Source organism: Punica granatum, chromosome 3, assembly GCF_007655135.1.
Source record: "Punica granatum isolate Tunisia-2019 chromosome 3, ASM765513v2, whole genome shotgun sequence".
In the NCBI taxonomy this organism is placed as follows: Eukaryota; Viridiplantae; Streptophyta; class Magnoliopsida; order Myrtales; family Lythraceae; genus Punica; species Punica granatum.
In genome coordinates this window covers 28300818-28320258 of record NC_045129.1, presented here as the reverse complement: position 1 = coordinate 28320258, position 19441 = coordinate 28300818, and the positions used below count along the sequence as shown (strand labels likewise).

General features: G+C 38.3%; 1 protein-coding gene across 1 annotated transcript; it reads right to left on the bottom strand.

Annotated features, from left to right (window-relative positions):
- Window positions 1-8276: 8276 nt before the first annotated feature.
- On the bottom strand, window positions 8277-9091 carry LOC116198907. Its single transcript, XM_031529176.1, has one exon. It carries the CDS (start codon window positions 8964-8966, stop codon window positions 8478-8480), a length of 489 nt encoding a protein of 162 aa, XP_031385036.1. The 5' UTR covers window positions 8967-9091; the 3' UTR covers window positions 8277-8477.
- Between the last annotated feature and the right edge of the window lie 10350 nt (window positions 9092-19441).

Genomic DNA, 19441 nt, shown 5'->3' with positions numbered 1-19441 from the left:
AAAATTTTCATTTTCGTCCTAAACTTTTATTTATTTATTTAATTTTGCTAGAGTCCTAAGCCTTTATTTGAGCTCAGACTTATCCTCAACCATCCTTAATAGTGTCACTTTTAGCCCTCCAATCAATTTTTGGTCAATTTTTTAAACTTTTTTGTCAAGAAATAATTTTTTAATTTAAAATTTATTTAAAAAATGAAATATTGAAATAAGAGAATGCTCCAAGAGATCAAACTGGAATGGGGAAGGGCAGTAGAGGCAGCACCAGTGCCCATCACCGCCATAATGGAGTCGCTGACGACTATTGTGGTTATTGGTAACATCGATCGTACGGACGGTGGCTGTCGACGAGGCTCTCAATTGAGGTTGTTGGGGTTGGCCGCCGGTGAGGTCCTATTGCTGTCCTTCCCCTTCTCCCTTCAATTCTTCTTTTATTCTTTTGTTTTCTAATTTTCATTTATTTGAAATTTTTTTCCAAAACCTACTCTTATTATTATTATTATTATTATTGGGATGGAAAGGTCGTGGCATTGATTGGATTTGAGGACTGAAAAACCAACTCTTATGGGAAAAGTTAAGGACAAGTGTCGACCCAAAAAATATTTAGGACCAAAATATTCAAATCTCTAAAGAATAAGGAGTAAAACCAGCCTTTTCTCAAGAAAAATTTGATAGTTACCTTTTCTCAAATTTTTTTTTATTATTTACATCTAAAATCCAAAATTATGATTAAATCATTTTTAGCTTCTTATAATCTCAATTACCTACTACGACATCGTTTTTCATTTCATTCAACGACATCGTTCAATTACCATGAATTGAAAGGCACATGTAGGGGTGGCAATTCGTATCGTGTCTAAACGGACTCGTATCGTCAAAGTTATAACCCGTACACTACACGATTATTAAACGGGTCGGGATTTGAAAATACGAACACGACACGTTTATATTAGTGTTAACCCGTACATGACACGTTTAAATCTATTTATCGAAACGTATCATAATAGGTACATGTATCCATACACGACACGATTATATATGGTTATCCGAACACGTTAACACGACATGTTTATCCAATTAACCCAGTTGTCCGAACACGTTAACACGACCTGTTTATTCGTTCAACCCGGTTATCCGAATACGTTAACACGACATGTTTACCATTTATACAATCGAATCCATAATCACTTCCCAATTGCCAGAACAAATCCATAGAATATTGCACCAATCCAAAACAAATCACAAAAGATCAAGCACCACTGTCCACTTCTGTAAAATGCAGAGAAATGAAAGAACACGCTCAACAGAGCTCTCCCCGATACACTTCAAAATTCCGATTAGATCAAGGAGACGCAATTTCACATAATCAAATTCCTCAATCCGAAATCAAACACATCCAGCGAATCAGTGGAGTTTCATCACCTACCACCTAATTAAACCTTAGGCGCACACAGTCGAGTAAGAAGTATCCTTTACCGATAGAAACCTAGCTCCTGAATTCGAAATACGATCAGATCTGATCAGTATGTGGCGACATCAAGCACGATTCACTGCGGCGTCTACAATTCTCACCACCACGGGATGCCTGCTCGTCCAGTAGCTCGTCCAATAGAGAAACTACACAAGACAGACAGAGAGATGGAGAGAGATCGAGCACTGAGAGCGAGCTAGAGAGAAATAGTCATGGTCGTGAGGTGGAGTCGGGGTCGAGGTCGCGCGGTCAAGGTGAGGTCGTCTTCGTCTGAGCCTCGAGGTCAAGGTGAGGTCATCTTCATCTGAAGTCGAGGTGAGGTCGTTTTCGTCTATCGGAGAGAGGGCTCGAGGGTTGCGAGGTCCGAGGTCGATCGAGGTGACTCAGGTGAGGTCGTCTTTGTTTGAGACTCTTGAGTGTTGTCGCGTGGAAGGGAAGAATGTGGAGGCTGGAACTCGGAGGGATTAGAAGGAAATTAGGTTATGGAGGTTACATAAGGATATTTTGATAAATTCAGATACATAAACGGATTAATGGGTTACGCAATTATAGTAACATGATTAAACACATCTAAATAAACAAGTTTAATTGTGTATAATCGAATTACACGGATTCAATCCGATAAGACACACTTATTAACCATATCTAAACGGATTTGACCCGTTTAGATTGAATACAAAAAATGTCTAACCCGAACATGTTTAATTCCGTGTCATGTTATCGCGTCGTGTCAAATATTATCGGCCTAGGCTCATAGACAGGTACTTTCTATCAGAAATTTGGTACAAATTCAGCTGGGGAATTGAATTTTTCAAGAGCTTTAGCGAAGCAGATGGACGGATGATTAGTTGAGGTAGTGCTTGTACAATTTTTTTTTCTACAAGCATGCTTTTTTACAATTTTATTATTAAATAAGCAAATGGCGTAGTTATCGCAAAAAAAAATGCATGATTGCAAATGAAAAGTTACTTATGGGGGTTGAAAAACGAATCGAGAAAAATAGGAATTTTCTAATTTGACTTCGTGTCATAAGGAATTATATTAGAAAAATCCCAGAAAAAGCATAAACCCTGGTGCCTTTTTTCTCGTCTTTCACACAGAATTGGAGAATAAATCAACAGAAATGAATCAAAGGTGGCCCACGTGTCGGAACAGCACTCAAGTCCCTACGTGGATTGGCAGGCACAAGGGTGTGCATGAAAAGAAGCGTGCCGATTACCGCACCTGATCGCCACACTCGACCGCGCTGCAACCCATTTCCCTTCTGCTTCTTGGTGGAGAAAATCTTTTTTTTTTTTCGTTGAATAAAAAGTCGGGAAGAAGAGACCAACGTAGCAACTTCTTTAGAGATTAGAGGGGTTTCACAGCCATCATAAAATATTTTATTCGTCCGAATGGGTAAAAGGTTCGGTAAGATATAGCCCATCTAGGTCATTATGATCCCACCAAAGCCCACAGTGAACCAGAACAGCTTCTATAGGGTAGATGACATAGGTCTACTAATGCAAGCGTCTTCGTATTTAAGTCGAGTTTCGACCCCTTAACCTTTCATTTGGTAGACAAAGTCTGTTACTAATTGGGCTTATCACATTGTGGTAAAAAAATCTCTTAAACAAGCGTAGAAAGAGGAACGACTCTCTCAATTCGCTTTTTCTCGGTTATAAAAGATTAATAATGGCCATTCTTTTGCTTACTGATTGATTCAAGTGGGCACATCATTGCCTTTCTTTTTCTTTTTATTTCCTAAATTTTTTGTCACGTCATGATCATGTATTATCCGGTGAGCTTACGCTTATATTGGCTGATATACCTTATCAACAGAATTAAAGGTATTAATTTTTTTTTCCTAACTCGGGGGTGTGTCTAAATTTCGCCAAACAAATTTTCAGGACTCCGTGAATCTCCAGAGATGTACGAAGTGGATAATCACGTCAAAAGCGTTCCGGTGATTTCAAAAAATTTCAAATTCAAAATTAGGTGAATATATGAGTTTCTCTTTAACTACGAAGTCAAACCTTTTGAAATTTGATGGTGTTGTTTCATTTCGAAATGGAGTTAAAATTAATTTAACTTAACTTTAATACAATCGTTATTTTTATTTTTTCATCAATTTAATAATAAATTCACTCATACACTTTTTTTAAATTATTATAATTAATTTTTTAATAATAATTTTTCTCAATTATTCATTACTTTTCTCTTAATTCAATAATATAATCATTATTTTTTTTATTTTTTTCTTCAATTTTAATAATAATTTTTTTCAACTACTTTTATTTTCATCTCGTTAAATCAAACTAAATCAAACTAAATCAAACGCTGCTATTTTATCAAACGCAACGGTAATGTTCCTCGCATGCTAGGAGATTTACAAGGAGAACACGTCAGGGGCTCCCCAAGAAAATTTGCACCTTGATAGGTCATGAAGATTTTTCTTTCTTCCTTTTTCTTCTTTTTTCCTCCTTATTATGTATCTAACTAAATTATGTGCTTAGGGTCGCCCAGGGGTATGGTGGGTAAAGCCTTTACTTGCTTGAGGCGTCTGAAGTTTAAGACCATGATGATAAATATCTTATTTAAAATATATGTAGGTATTGTACTTACCCGTTATAGATTAACTAGGTTCGAAACCCGCGTTTTGCTGCGAGTCGGAAGACGTTGTTCGACCAATGATTAGGGATGCCATTTTCTTATGCTATTTTCTTATCCATTTTTTAAAATTCAATCGCATCTTAAAAGTATGTAGACTTTATCCCAATTTTAGGAAATTATGAATTAAACAAAATTTTGAATTTTATTAATCCAAATAAAGTTCATTTTATTAATCCAAAAAGGTTAGGCAGGTGATCATACAACGCTGCTAAAAATTTTAATACAGGTTGCCGTGAATCATGGTTTAAAAAAAAAAAAAAAAGGTTACTCCTATTGGACAGCTTGTACGCTTGAGCGCCTTGTTTTCAAGTCCCGTGAGCTGGAAGATAGTTGTGGGGAGCAGCACCCATATACTCTGCATTATCGTACAAAAAAAAGATCACTTTATCAATACATATTAGATAATCTTTTTTGACATGCACAATATTTGAGGTGGGGTTGTGAATAAAGACCAAAAAAAAAAAGAAGAATTCTCCCTCCTCTCTCCCACTCCTGCGCCTCTAGAGAAAAATCCTAACCAGAGCCCTCTCACCGGCGCATCTGGCTTCGGCCGGGTACATCGGATGTCACCTCCACCGGGATCAAAAAGCCTATATCCCCCTCTATATTCCGGTTATTTTCGTTCCCGGTGGTCTTCTTCTTTTTTTCTCCCTTTCCCCTTTTTTACCTCCCCTTGCCTTCTCTTGGACGGACACAGGGACTGCTTGGCGTCACTGCCCAGATAATGAGGGCGGTCTCCTCATGATAGATAACCTCCGTTCCAATCAAGGGTATATGAAAGATACAATTTCTCTTACTGTAATTTACCTCTAACCGTATAATAACTCGCTATTATCTTTTTAATTAAATTTGCTTATGCGAATGACAGAATTGGTCAAGATCAATATATAAATATATAAATTTATTAGTTTTTCATCAGGGTCATCTTCGCTGATACTTTTGTTTTCCTTCCTAAAGAAATTTATATTATTAAGACTATTAGAGTTCTGACAGACATGACAATTAACTTGACCCAATATAAAGAAACAAAATAAAAGTTAGTTTTGTTCCAAATATGTATTTCTATTAAATGGTCGTCATCATTGCTACATTCATCAACAATTGGGATATAAACAGAAATAAAATATGAAGGCCACCCTTAGTAAGTCATTCAATCAACCAAAATCAGTACTGCTTGAAGTCTTTAACAATTACTTGCTGTTATTCCTTTAGTTAGATTTGCTTAAATGGATTATCGAATTAGTCTATGCCAATATATAAATATACAAACCCATTAGTTTTTCATCATAGTTCTCTTCACTGATACTTTTGTTTTTTCTTCTAAAGAAATTTATATCCCTAAGACTATTTATAGCACAAATGACCTCTAACAGACATTACATTTAGCTTGTGCCAATATAAATAAACAAAATAAAAGTTAGCTATATTCCAAATATTTGTTTCTATTAAATGGTCATCATCATTGCTGCATTCATCAATAAACGAGACTATAAATAAGAATAGAATATGAAGGTCGGCCTTGGCAAGTCATTCTATCGACCAAAACCATTATTGCTCAAAGTCTTTAACAATTACTCGTTATCCCTTTAGTTAGATTTGCTTAAGTGAATTATAGAATTGGCTTAGGCCAATATATGAATATATAAACTTATTAGTTTTTTATCAGGGTTGTCTTCACTGATGCTTTTGTTTTTCATGCTAAAAAATTTATATTCCTAAGACTATTTATAGCACAAATGAGCTCTAATAGACAAGACAATTAGTTTGAACCAATAATACAAAACAATTTTAGAAAGAAAATTAACTCAATTAATGAACGAAATATCCTTGGAAAATATTACCTTCCCGAAATTTTTTTTACAAAATATCCTTTAATATCAGGTAATAATATAAAGAAATTATCGTTGCCAAAAAGAAAAACTGATCGGAGGTCGGGAAAAAAATGAGAAAGATCAACATGGCCGACCTCCGATGAACTCTCTGAGAATACTATAGGAAGCCTTAAGATATGGATAAGAATTGGTCATTCTAATCGAAACTAGTTTCCAGTCGCACCGCGGGACATCCAACAGGGGACTTTTTTTATATTGAAAGCGTCGCGAAATTGATGAGGGAGTTGTAGTTTCAACGCCGGTGAACAAAATTTTCAACTAGGTACAAAGAAATGTGAAAACCGGTAGTTTGTGAAAACAATTTGATGATCGAAAAAGCCAAAACCTGCGGATCAATTGCTAGATGATGATAGAACGTGGTGATTGAAATTGAAAACGATAAAATGAACCAATGAAAAACCGAAGAAATTGATTAAAAAACGATAAAATGAACCAATAAAAAACCGAACAAACCGGTTGAATAAATAAGACCAAATCTGATTTGTCAAAAACAAGACTGTCGATTTGGTATTAGTCCAATTAATTAGGGTCCATTCGCCCATTATCTGATTACATTTTGTCTTGCATGTGGACACGTGTGACAGTGTGATTGGGCCATAATAGAGAGGTATTAGTTCGATTAATGTCTGCTATGATTTATGAGAGATATCCAACTCTCCAGTCATAACAGAGATAGAGATCCTAAAATTATTCCTAAAATTATTATGTTCTCTTCTTCTTATAGTTGTTGATTTTTAATGATAAATATATATATTTAATTTTACAACAATAAACAATCATGATCATAACTAGATACACTAAGTTACCACCAATTTTTCAATACGCGTAGGATATCAATTAACTTACTAAGCATACGATATTATTATTACTTAATTTTGAATCCGAACATATCAAATATAACTTCCTTCTATTTTTTTTCTAGCTAAAACTTATTCAGAAAGTCATGTACAATAATCACATTCTTGATTTATTTATTTTAAAAAGAAAAAGAATATAAATTAATTTTTAATATTTGACTTATCAAACAAATTTCATTTTATCAACCCTTCCAAAGCACGTGCAAATAATTGGTGAACTAAATAATGACTTGATCCGTTCCGAGGTACGTAGGCAGCTTTAGCTAAAATGGCAAAGGTAAGTCCACCAAAAAAAAATATATCAGAACTACGTTATGACTTGATCTGTTCCGAGAATACATTGGCAATTTTAGCTATAATGCTATTGTTCAATCTAGATAAAGAAAGAAAAAGAGTATTCTCACCTGAACTACGCGATGACTTGATCCCTCAAAAGGTACTTATGCAGTCTTATTTAAAATCGCTAAGGTGCAATTATTTACAAAAAAAAAAAGAAGAAAAGTTGAGACATGCCCACTTTACATTCGACCAAAACGAGTTGTGCCGAAGTCGAGAGAGAGCGTTTGTAGCCACCTAAAAATTCCGGCCAGTTACAAAGTGCCCTCGACCCTTTTATAAACTTTTAACGGGTTTAATTATTATTACTAGAAAAATTATTTATTAGAGTAGTAATAAATAGAATATTTTCCTAAAATAATAGGATAATATTATGGGCATTAAAATTTGTCGAGATCAAAATATACATAGAAATCAAATAAGTAAAAAAAAATCATGTATAGTGCTCTCGAGAAATTGAGAGAATATTCCCTTACGAGAAATGGAAATGTCTTCTTAGAGGCAATATTAATGGTACAAATTAAGTAAGAAATTTTGTATCGACCATGGAATGCAAGCATAAGGATTGATGGTTCTCTCCTCCACACTCATAAATAGGAGCTCTCATTCTTCACAAAGGGATCTTTATGGGGAGTAGAAGCTGTAGAGAGAGTTCAAGAGAAGAACAAGTGCTTTACAAATCATTGGAGTGTTAGAAGATCACATGCCTCAGGATCTCAAGAACGCTTCTCATTCAAAGAAAGATCACAAAGAACGAGAATAACATGAAGAACGGCAGATAAAGTCACAAAAACCTTGTTGAGCTTCACAATTGATCGGATCAAGCACAAACACTCCGACAATTTTCAAATGTGTTCGTGTTTAAAGGGAACTCTCCGAACCAGTGCATAGCCCGGAGATCCATTAACGCGAAGACGTTAAATCGAAGTCTAATCGTTGAGTTTCGAGATCAAGTTTTAAGTACCCTCTTAACGGCATTTAGAAAAAGTGAAGAGAATCAGAGAATTTTTTCTTGTATTTATAAGAGTGCAATTAGAGATTAGAACTCATCGAACTTAATGAAATTGAAAATTTGTCACGTGAATTTTCTGTTTTGTTTCAAACTCGAAATTTGTTATGTACACTTGTAACTATATACAATATGATCAATTGCCGCACCTCATGTTATATCTGCAAGTGCCAATAAAAGTTCGAACCCAAAATATAATACAAACTAAAGAATAAAAGAAGGCAAAAAAAAAAAACTCGGAGGAAAATACAAAGGGCGGCAACCTAGTTAATAAGAGAGGAGGTGAATCCCAGCTGCAATATCCCCTTGACGACCTCGACCAAGTGGAGGAGAATCACGGCTGAGGAGGTCGGGACACTGAAGGCAACGAGAGCAGCAAGTCCTAGGGCGACACCGGGCCGTGTGTCCATCAGCCGCGACTGCAGCATCCGCATCACGTCGCATATCACGGAACTGTAGGTGGTGTAGTAGCGCTTCTCCCAGTCCATCCACTCTGCCGGTGGCTCGTACTTCTGCTCCACCGTCTCGATCTCCCTTATCCGCTTCCTCAGCACTATCATGTTCTCATCCACCATACCCCATCGCCTGCTGCCACCACTGCCACCATCGGACTCTCTCTTCCTCATGGCAGAGATCCTAGCGGGCAGTACTGATAAAGGTGATGGTGGTGGCCGTCTCTTCGCCGGGGAAAGGGGTAGAAACTTGTGACGATACATCGAGGATGGCGCTAAGGAGAAGTTCAATGATCCCATATCGGCCTTTTCTTCCGGGATGTAATGGTAATGTTTGATCTGATGATTGATTGAACTTGATTTTTCTTCAATGCATGAATCGACGGTGATGTTTTTATTTGAAATTGGAGGGGGAGTTTGGGCATATATATATATATATATACACACACACATGTAGATAGGTATAGAGAGAGCGAGGAAGAAGCAAAGATTCTTGGACGGGCAAAAAAAAGCACCAAAGCGTGTCGGAAACGACGGTTTTAGCGTGTGATTTATGTTTGTTTACTGGTTTTGGGCTTTATTAATTTTAACATATTTTATTATTCTTAATTCTTAGTCTTAACTAGGAAGAAATGCACACGTGTAACATCAGAGAACTGACACGTCTAGAAAAGATATGCAATGAAACGCGGTATCGCTGTCTGGCTAAACAAGAGGGGCTTTGATTTGGGCAGCTAAGGTGTACCTCAGGCTAAACTCAATCGGGTACATGCTGAACCATTCAAAATTTTCTGGAAGGATTATATCGACAATTAAAATATGAATTGAGGATTATATTTCTGCATTAGATAAAAAGATTCACATGCAGTCTCTAGGCTATTAACAGCCCGTTTGATTTCACAATCTGATTTTAAAATTTTAACTCTAACTTTAACTATACTCACTATACAATAAAAGTCAACAACATAATTATTACTTTTTTATTTTTTTCAATTTTTTAACCGTTCAATTCAATTTTTAATAATAAATTTTATTAACTATTCATTATTTTTCATATTTTTTTCTCATAATTCAACGTCACAATCACTACAAATCAATTAAAATCAAAACTCAACTCAACTCAACTTTAAAACCAAACACCCTATAAGTAACTCGGATCATTCGGAGATTTACGTGGGTCGAGACACAGAATGTACATTGCCATGGGAGATGATCGGCACAAATGTAACTCTGCAATCTGCGTCGATTATGATTTGGGATCCGGCTTAGCTAAATTGGATTTTGACTTTTGCAGATTGCAGTTTGATTAATATAAAAGATTGTCGGAGCAAGATGACATGACGGCGCATGCATGATCCATTCCATATTCAATGCATCTAAATTCTCAAATCTCAACCGTAAAGATAGAGCCAAAATTCTTGTAAGAGCATTTGTTCCATATGCTTAATGGAATCATCAATCCTACCAAAGATCCAACGGCGTGGGAGCAGGCAATCGGTAATATCGGCGCCGCCCCAGCAATGGGATCGGGTACGGGTAGAGAGCCCATTAATAAATAGTGTCGCCAGAAACGAGTTCCCAGTCCTTCGTAAAAAGTGCAGGCGACCTCTTGCCTTCTGGTGGCCCTATCGGTCTGTGGTGGGCAGCCAACGAGCCACCTCTCTCTTTCTCGCTCTCTCTCTCTCTCTCTCTCTCTCTCTCTGTCTCTCTCCATCTTAGCGTCCTTTTCTCAATCTCTACTTTTCTGATCCAAAATCAAAATGGGATCGACTTATAATTTAGGTAAAGTCAAGCGAATTAAATAAGTAATTATCAAGTTCTTCATTATTACTTATACTAAAAAGTTGCTTAATTGTATTTTTTTTATTACGAGTAAAGCCATATGGCTAATATAATGAAATAGCTAGAAATCCTATTATAAATAATAAAGGGAAACAATAATTTCACAATTAGTTTCGAAAAAAAAACTTTTAAGTTACCAAAAAAATCATACGTGCTATCATTGTTTTTTTTTTTTTTACTTAATCTATTAAGCTGCAGGACCTTGATGTTGGAGACATTCTGCGACCATAAAAAAATGCATCGATCCACCCACTGCTTTCTCGGTGCCCTAATTCCCAAATTAAACATTCTATTCTTTCTTTCTTTCTTTTTTTTTTTGATTTTGCGGGTAATCAATTATCGGAGTGACAATTTTTTCCTTTCTAATATGATAGGTGAGTGGCATGTGCCCTTTTTTAGTCGGAATTTTAGTCAAAATTTAGTTGATGGGACACTTTGCTTATTTTTCAGTAAGGTTTGGGAATACTCCGCAAAAATGGGTTCGGTTTTCGTCAAAACCTTGTAGAGTTTGGGAAATGTTTGATTTTTGGCATGAAACCTGCCCAAACCCGTTAAGCTTAAAATTACTAAAGTGTCCCTGTTAAGGATCTTGTAGAGGATTTATGGAGCTTTATGTGTTTGAATGAGGTTAGTTCCTTTAATGGAGTGAATTGTTCTAATTTATTTTGGATTGTATTGGAGAAATTTGATTTCTTGAAACTCATTTAATTTAGTCGATGTTTTATTCAATAAACTCGTATGTTTTGTTTGTTGTGGCTGTTGTAGATTCTGTTCAGGTTCTTCTACGGTGGACATGAGTGCCTTAATGGTAGGAGGGCTCCCGGTGGGAACCTATTAAGTTATTGGGAAGGGTTTGAGATGTTTCCACAAATCCTTAGCCGGTTTGGGACGAGTTTGGGGACATACCCTCTCTAAATATTTGAGAAGGATGAAGCCGTCCCAAACCCTACCCACTGTCAGCAACAAGCGTGGTTTTTAAGCCTCCGCCTGACTTGAAATTTAGTTAGTCCGTGTTATGTGGGAGCCAATTGGATTGGAGTTGCTACTATATCGTTTATTTGGCCGGTGAGCCACCTAGGTTACCTAAGGGGTTAAGACACTAATTACCTAAAGACTTGAATTTAAATGAGTCTTTATACCAAAGAAATGAGTTCGGGGGCTTTGTTACGAGATCAGAGGATCAGAAGCTAATAACTCGCCCTTTTGGTGTCCTCCTAGGCTCCTATCAGATCTAACACTTTATTTTAAAGTTCAATTGTTTATTCTAGGGTCTATGTCTCATTTACGAGTGTACAAAGAATGAAAATTTCTTGTAATGAAGTGTTGGCAACTGAAACATTGGAGGATGAAAGTGTTAGGACGCTCAATTTATATATCTAGCATCTTTGACACGAAATTTCTTTTGATCATTGGTCCGTAAAAGTAGGGCTATGCAGAACAATGGGAGAACTCGTGTTCGTGAGGTTGGCTCTTGTGGTTTCGGAAGTCGGTGAGCACGAATCCGAGGTCTCGATTGAGAGTAATCGCCGACGTGGAGGTGGATTGAAGCTCCAATGGCTTTCGGGTTTGTAAGGAGAAAGAAGGAAGGAGAAGATGAATCATGAGCGGAAGGAGAGAGAACAAGAGAAAGAGAGGGAAAAAGAAAGAATGAGTAATGGCGGCAGGTACATGGGGCACAAACCTGACATGCGGGGTATTGTTTATACCTATTTTCTGTAATTCGTAAAAATAGCCGAGCCGTAATGTGGAGTGACGTTTCGATAATTTTTCCCGGGTCTTGGAGAAATATCTAGCCGGATTCAGAGGAGGTAGGTCTTAGACATTGATTCGGATTGGACCAATCAAAACCCAAGAAGATAAAGTCAGTCCATGGAAGACCAAGCTCGATTCTTGAAGCTCGATTGATTTAAATTGAGCCCAGATCAGAAAGAGGAGAGGCCCATTTAGAAAAGCTCAGCAAGTAAGCCCATAGGTAAGATATATACATATGTCCATGAGTATATGCATGGACGGACGAATTTTGACAGAGGGCGGTGAAATATATTTCCTTTGGCAACCGAATATTACTTCCTGATCAAGTATGTAATATTCGTGTGATATCCTCGGATATCTTCAATCTTAGATGATGAATAAGTCGGATATCTCTCCGATATATTTTGTGATCTTTATCTTTAGGTAGGCTAGGAGTATATTTCTTATTTGAATTTTATCCCTATATCATATATTTATGGCGTATCTGATTTAGATATATTCTCTAGGGTTTCATTGTAAACGCCTATATATACGTGTCGTCTTGTTCATTTTTAGGTTCCGCACATCAATCAATCAACCCCATACTTTATTCTATATTTCATTTATCGCACTTTACCTTTCCTGCACTTTCGTTTATCGCATATTCTTTTATTGCACATTTCAATACCTGCACTTTCAATTCCCATACCATTTACCTTCAATCGATTCCTTGTGAATCAAAACCACCGTCGTCTTTGGAGCTTTCAGGCATCAAGACGAGGATCTATCACCCTTCAGCATCACTAGCCGAAGTTTGCTTCAAGTTCAGGTTTACTTGTTCGAGTGAGCTCAATACATTCTAGGCTTGGCTCCCAAGGCTGAGTTTGTTGGCCAAATCCCTATTGGGCAGGCTGCATAGCCGCTTGATCGTGCTCGGACTCGTGTTCGTGTTCGTGCATAGAAAATCTGGTGGAGAACCATATACGGTTAAATCCCCGGATTGTGAATCGTCTAAGGGGCACTCCAATTTTGAATATCTAAAATCTAGTCGCCAAACAATCCCACAGACTTCTAAGGCCATGATACACGCTTTGTTTTGGTGGTGTCGGATAATGACACGTGGATATACTTGGAACTACTTCCTGGCACGCTTGGATCTTTGCATCGTGTTGCCGATTAAGTGTCAAGTGTATTTAGCATGAGCAATACCGCTTCTGGTTTTAGTTGCGGATATTTTGTTGATTGGAAGGGGAACCGAAACCTATTTGCATCTATTCCTAATTACCTATGCAATCCAAGTTCAGACCTAAACGTGCTCATGACCTTTACCTATTAGACACGTTCCAATAATTAGTTCCAGGTCGATGCACACTCTTGTCTACTGTAAAACTATGGTGCAATGCAGATCTCCAATCACTGCAACGGCCTCACCAGGAAATGACATTTGGCGGGCAAATTTAGCGATAAAAAACAAATAAAGAAAACGTGGTTGGTCTTAGGTAAAAATAACAGATGATAAATAATTTTACTAAGGTTAATTACTCAAGAAATTAGTACGACCTCATATTGGAAATATCGAACCTCAATATCCAAATTAATTTAGATCAATTTATAAATGATATGCTTCAATACAACTAGTTAACTTATCGGCAAATATTAGTTTATTCTCCAAATGTATATCAAGTCTCTCTATCTATATCTCTAATGTCAAAGATTGAGGTCATTCCTACAGTAAGCCCACGATGACACTTTGTTTGTATATACCTCATCATAAGCCCAGTCCCATCGCTAACATGATTGATTGGATTCACATAGTAATTTTTTTCTCATAAAGAGACGGATGGATATAAAATTTCTTCACTTTTAGGCGATTTTGTGATCTCACCACGGTAGGGCCAGCATTATCTTCCATCGTTATCTGTGGCCTATCGTGTCTTCTTACGTGCATTTAATATTATCAGTGCATTTCCAATTACAAATTATAGTTCCGTCTACTCGGAATATATAATTAGGAAATGCAATATCGTTTTTATCTCCACTCGATGCAAAGAAACTTTGTTGGTTGAGTGGCGTTGGATTTCTAGGATCATGATACCAACTCAGATATATGTCTCCCAAATATTGTATTGTTAGTATTATTATTAAGGGTTTTTATAAGTTGACACGACGTCACTGTTACACATGATATATTCCTTTGTATTGTATAGTCTTATGAATTCGAATGCGTAGTACTTACGTTATACTGTCAAAATTTGTCAAAGTTCCATAAAATATTACGAATTTGAATAGAAATTACCAAATCATATAAACAAAAGTACCACGTGTATCATGGTGGCGTTATGATATAAAATTTCTATGTTTAAATATAAATGTCATATTGAAATTTTCTTCATTATAAATTAAAACAAGATTGACCTTCTGTTCTAGAACAAATGCGTGATGTATTACATATACAGTAAGACAAGCATAATGTTCGAGAAGCATGCTGTTAGAGCAATTTAGACCGAGGAAAAAGTAGGAATAAGACCAAGATATCGTGATAAAATTATCAAACAAAGGGTATCATATTATATTGATAAAATATGAAAGGTCCCGTTGATAGAATAAATCGGACTTTACAATCTAGTGATCAAATTTGTGTTTCCAGCCTTAGTTATAAAATTCACCTAAAAGAGCCTCTCAACCCCTAGAGAATCCAAGAGAGTATTTGAAGAATTCCTAAAAAGATTACAAGTGAATTTTACTCTATATGCTCTCACAAGGCTTACCCTTGTTAAAGTACCACATGTATCACGGTGACATGTAGCACGTGATACCCTTGTTAAAGGAATGGATATCTCCTATCATTCCATTTGAACTCTTAGTCTCTATAATGAATTGAAAAGTTTTCCACTTTGACTGTCTCTTTTCTCCAACTTGATGAAAATATATTTCTTCATAAAATTTAAGTAATGTTCATTCGGTCATTCCAATTAATTTTCATAAATGTACCTTACAGATTTTTTTCAACTCCTATATCTAAATATATACATATATTTAGGAATTATATATGTAATGACATCTCTTTTTTTGGGTGAATTATACTTCTCTATGTATTCAAGTTGGGCGTAAAAAAGTGTGTATTCTCTCATTATAATTATATTTCTCTTTGTAAAACTAATTCTTTTTTTTTTTATATATAAACCCTGATATCCAGAAGTTCAATTAGGCCACGATTAATCTAATCGAGCCGGGTCGGTCCACTAAGGGTAAGCTCTCAGCGTGGATTTTCTGAATTAACAAGAACTCTAATCCGAGACCTTGCTTAAACGGAATAAGCGCTGAACCACTTGAACCAATCCATACGTTAGTTTTGTGAAACTAATTCTATTCCATTCTTTTCCGGTATATCAAAAGTTACCTTAATTCTAAGTTGAAAAATAGTACAATTATATCAAGCCCCCTTTCTTCCAATTCCTAGATTTATTTGCGTCTATGAAGCCACGTGAATCATGACTTGTGGGGCCATGAATGTAAATTGAAATAAATATTTGTAAAACCCATACTCGAACGGTGGCACATATATATCTAGTGTCAGCACCCAATTTTGGTCCACCGGCTCCAGAGGGGCAAAATCGCCATTTTTACCACTCGTGAGGGAAATATTTCCGATTAATTACTCGAGTATTCACGACTTTTTAGGACATTTTTGGAAATAGCAATTTGCCTAATTTAACACTAATTTTATTTAAGACATTTTCGAATTTCGCGTACATCGACGTCAATTTTCAAAATTCGGGACAAAATTCGAGATTGAAAATAAATTCATCGCACAATATCGATCAGCGAATTTTTCTGAACACGATGGCAATCTCGAATTATTTTTTCGACGTCCGATCAAGAAGATGGAATTTTCAATTTATACGCGTGTCAAAAAAAAAAAAGGGTCAAACGGTCAAAGTCTGACAACTTTGACCGTTGACCAGGCCCCCCTCCCCCCATTTTCCTGTTCTTCTTCTTCATCGTTTCTTCTTCTTCCTGTCTTCTTCTTCTTTTCTTCTTCTTTTCTTTTCTTCTTCTTCTTCCTCCTGGCAGGGACGGGCCGGTCTCGGGACCTCTGCTGCCGCTGCGCCCGAGCCTGCCTGCCGCACGCCAACCCCTATGCGCACGCGACTCCTCGAACACGCAAACGCACTCTCTCTCTCTCTCTCTCTCGATTTTTCTTTTCGGACAAAAACCCGCAGCTCGTCCGGGGGGGAGAGCGGACAGACAAAAAAGATCCCGGAGCTCACAGACAAACAAGACCCGGAAAACTCCAGCTCGCCTACGACCGAGAAATCCACAGCTCGACGATTTTTCGAAAAATCTCTCAGCCCCTCAGCCCAGAAACCAGGCCAAACAAGGCCAAACCAATCCCGTTTTCCGGCGACCGCCACCCAACCGTAGCCAACTTCAACCAAACTTCATATCCCACATGTATTCGACCTCCCGAGTCCATTTCCGGTGTTAGTTTCGTGATTTGAAGCTTCTAGCTTGCCAAACCAACCCTGTCCAGAGGCGGTCCCTTAAGCGTTTTCCCAGTTTCTATGCGAGTTCTTCCCTCTCGACTTAAGCAAACTTCACCAAACTTCATATTCTACATGTTTTCGACCCCCTCTATCCATTTCTGAGCTTAGATTTTAAGTTTGAAGCCTCTAAGCCATAGAACCAGCCTTGAACAAATCTGGACAGATTTGGTCCTTCCAGGGTCAAAACTTCCAGCCCTGTTTTCTCACCTTTTCGAGTCGGTCTGAACTTTCAAAACCCATCAAACACCTCCGGGGGTTCGTTAGGAGTCGGGAGCCACCGATCTTGCTCAAAAATTCCGTCGGAATCCGCCGTTATGAATTCCGACCCGGAAACTGCTCAGTTGGGCCGGCGTTTCTGACTGTCTGTTCGGTTTTCTTGCAGATCGGGTCGATCCGTGACCCTTTTCGACGAACGACCACTTCGACCACCTCCAGGGGTCAGTTAGGAGTCGGGAGCCACCGACCTCGCTCAAATATTCCATCGGAATCCACCGTTATGAATTCCGACCCGAAAACTGCCCAGTCGGGCTAGTTTCCAGACGTGCTCTGTTTTCGGTGATTTTTGCAGGACTGTACGGGTCGACCCGACAACTCTGGGAACAAACGACCACCACCGTCACCTAGAGGAGTCCCTTGGCTATCCAATGCCGCCGACCTTGCCTCAAAATTCCATCGGGAGACTCCGTGGCGACGTCCGACCCGACTTGTGCCAGTCGGGCCTGTTCCTCTGGTCGTCTTTTCTGATCCGAACTTTGAAGGGACGCACAGGTCAGCTCGGGTTGAATCTCGCTACGAGCCACCTATCACTGTGCTCCTCAGTCAGTTAGGAGTCCAATGCCGCCGACTTTGCCTCAAAATTCCATCGGGAGCCTCCGTGGCGACGTCCGACCCGACTTGTGCCAGTCGGGCCTGTCCACCCTTCCAGTCGGGTCTGTTGCTACCATTCGGGTCTGTGCAAGCCAAAACAGCCCAAACCCGACTCGGCAACGGTCCAGCCCGACTCTTGAAGGCCCTATCCCGCATCTCGGGACTAGCCCATTATTTCTCTGTTGCAGGTCCGGCCCAGTCCGCCAACTTCGGCCCATCCATCCTTCCGAAGCCCAATCTTCCATTCGGCCCAGTCCATTCCATCGGAGTTCGGCCCAATCCAGCTCAGACCGGCCCGATACTGTTCAGACCCCCCGGTCAAACTCGCCCAGCATATCTTTGACTTTTTTTTATTTACAGAATCACCCCTCAACTTTCCGAACTAGGTAAATTCTCAACTTAGTGGCATGATTAGGGCTCATTCCCTGAATATTATTGCTTTCTTGATGGATATAATGTGCAGTGTATGTTCTTGAGTCGCGTGGGTGATCGTTTTGTCTCCGAACTCGATTTTACAAACTTTCTGTTTTGTCACATTTCAGTCCAGAAGAAGTATTTTTATTTTCTTAAGATTTGCCCCGAATTTCAAAATCATTTTCAATCAAGCCCCGGTCACTTTATCATTTTTCAATCAGTCCTTGAATTTTCCAGAATTGTTCTAGCATTCCAAGAAACTTTCCGAGTTGTTTCAGTTTAGTCCTCGGGCCTCTTTTTTCTATCTTTCAGATCAGTCCTGATTTTCAATTCCATTTCAAATAAGTCCTAGGGCATTTTCAGTAAATTTTTACACAGTCCCAATTTTTAGAATTTTCAAATCAGTCCTCATCTTTTAGAATTTTCAGATCAGTCCCTGAACCTTTCTGAATTTGCAAATCAGTCCCTGAACCTTTCTGAATTTGCAAATCAGTCCCTGAACCTTTCTGAATTTGCAAATCAGTCCCTGAACTCTTCTGAATTTATAAACCAGTCCCTGTACTTTTCTGAATCTTCAAACCAATCCCTGAACTTTTCGAATTTTCAAATCCGTCCCTGTTCTTTAAAATTATCCAAATCCGTCTGCGAACATTTTTTCAAAGATATCCAATCGCTTTTCCTACTTGGATTCCCCACCGATAACGCATACGCCTCATTTAAATAATTTTGTTTATGTAATTATATGTATGCAACATGATAATACGTGCTCTTTGCAACATGTACTTTTCTGTTATTTGCTGTATTCATCGCGGTTCAAGCCTGAACTCATAGGAAACGATATCACGGGGTCCAACGCCCATGCACATTGAGAGCGCGCAACCCGAGTGCGGCATCGGGTCTTGCCTCGACTCAACGTCCCAATCTTAGTGATGTCTAAATGGAAAGACAACTCGGATAGGATGAATGAGTCGTGGTCAGGACATGACCCGGGAGCTCGACCTGTCCCACGGCTGTCTCAAGAGTCAAACGATTCTTCAGTTATCCGTCGGTCCGGTCGGACCCGACCACCGGCTCCATGAGCCCGCGTTGCATTATTTTTTATTTCGGTCCTTCAAGACTCACGGCATGCACGAGAGGAATATTTGGCTTGATGCAAATCAACCGGATCCAAAACACAGTACAAGCGTCTGTATCTTCATTTATGCAAGCATACCTGTATTTTCATTCGGTCAATGTAAGGATCCCGGTTGATAAGCAGAAAAGGCCTGAGAGTGCTTACGAATTTACGGTGTCAAAACGGGCGAGTCAAGTGCAACCTTAAATCATACGGTAAATAAACAAAACGGCAAGCCTAGCAAGCTAGAGTACCGAAAG

What these genes read in the sequence shown, in the direction of transcription:
- LOC116198907 (XM_031529176.1), bottom strand. Translation starts at nt 8,966, where the DNA reads ATGGGATCATTGAACTTCTCCTTAGCGCCATCCTCGATGTATCGTCAC.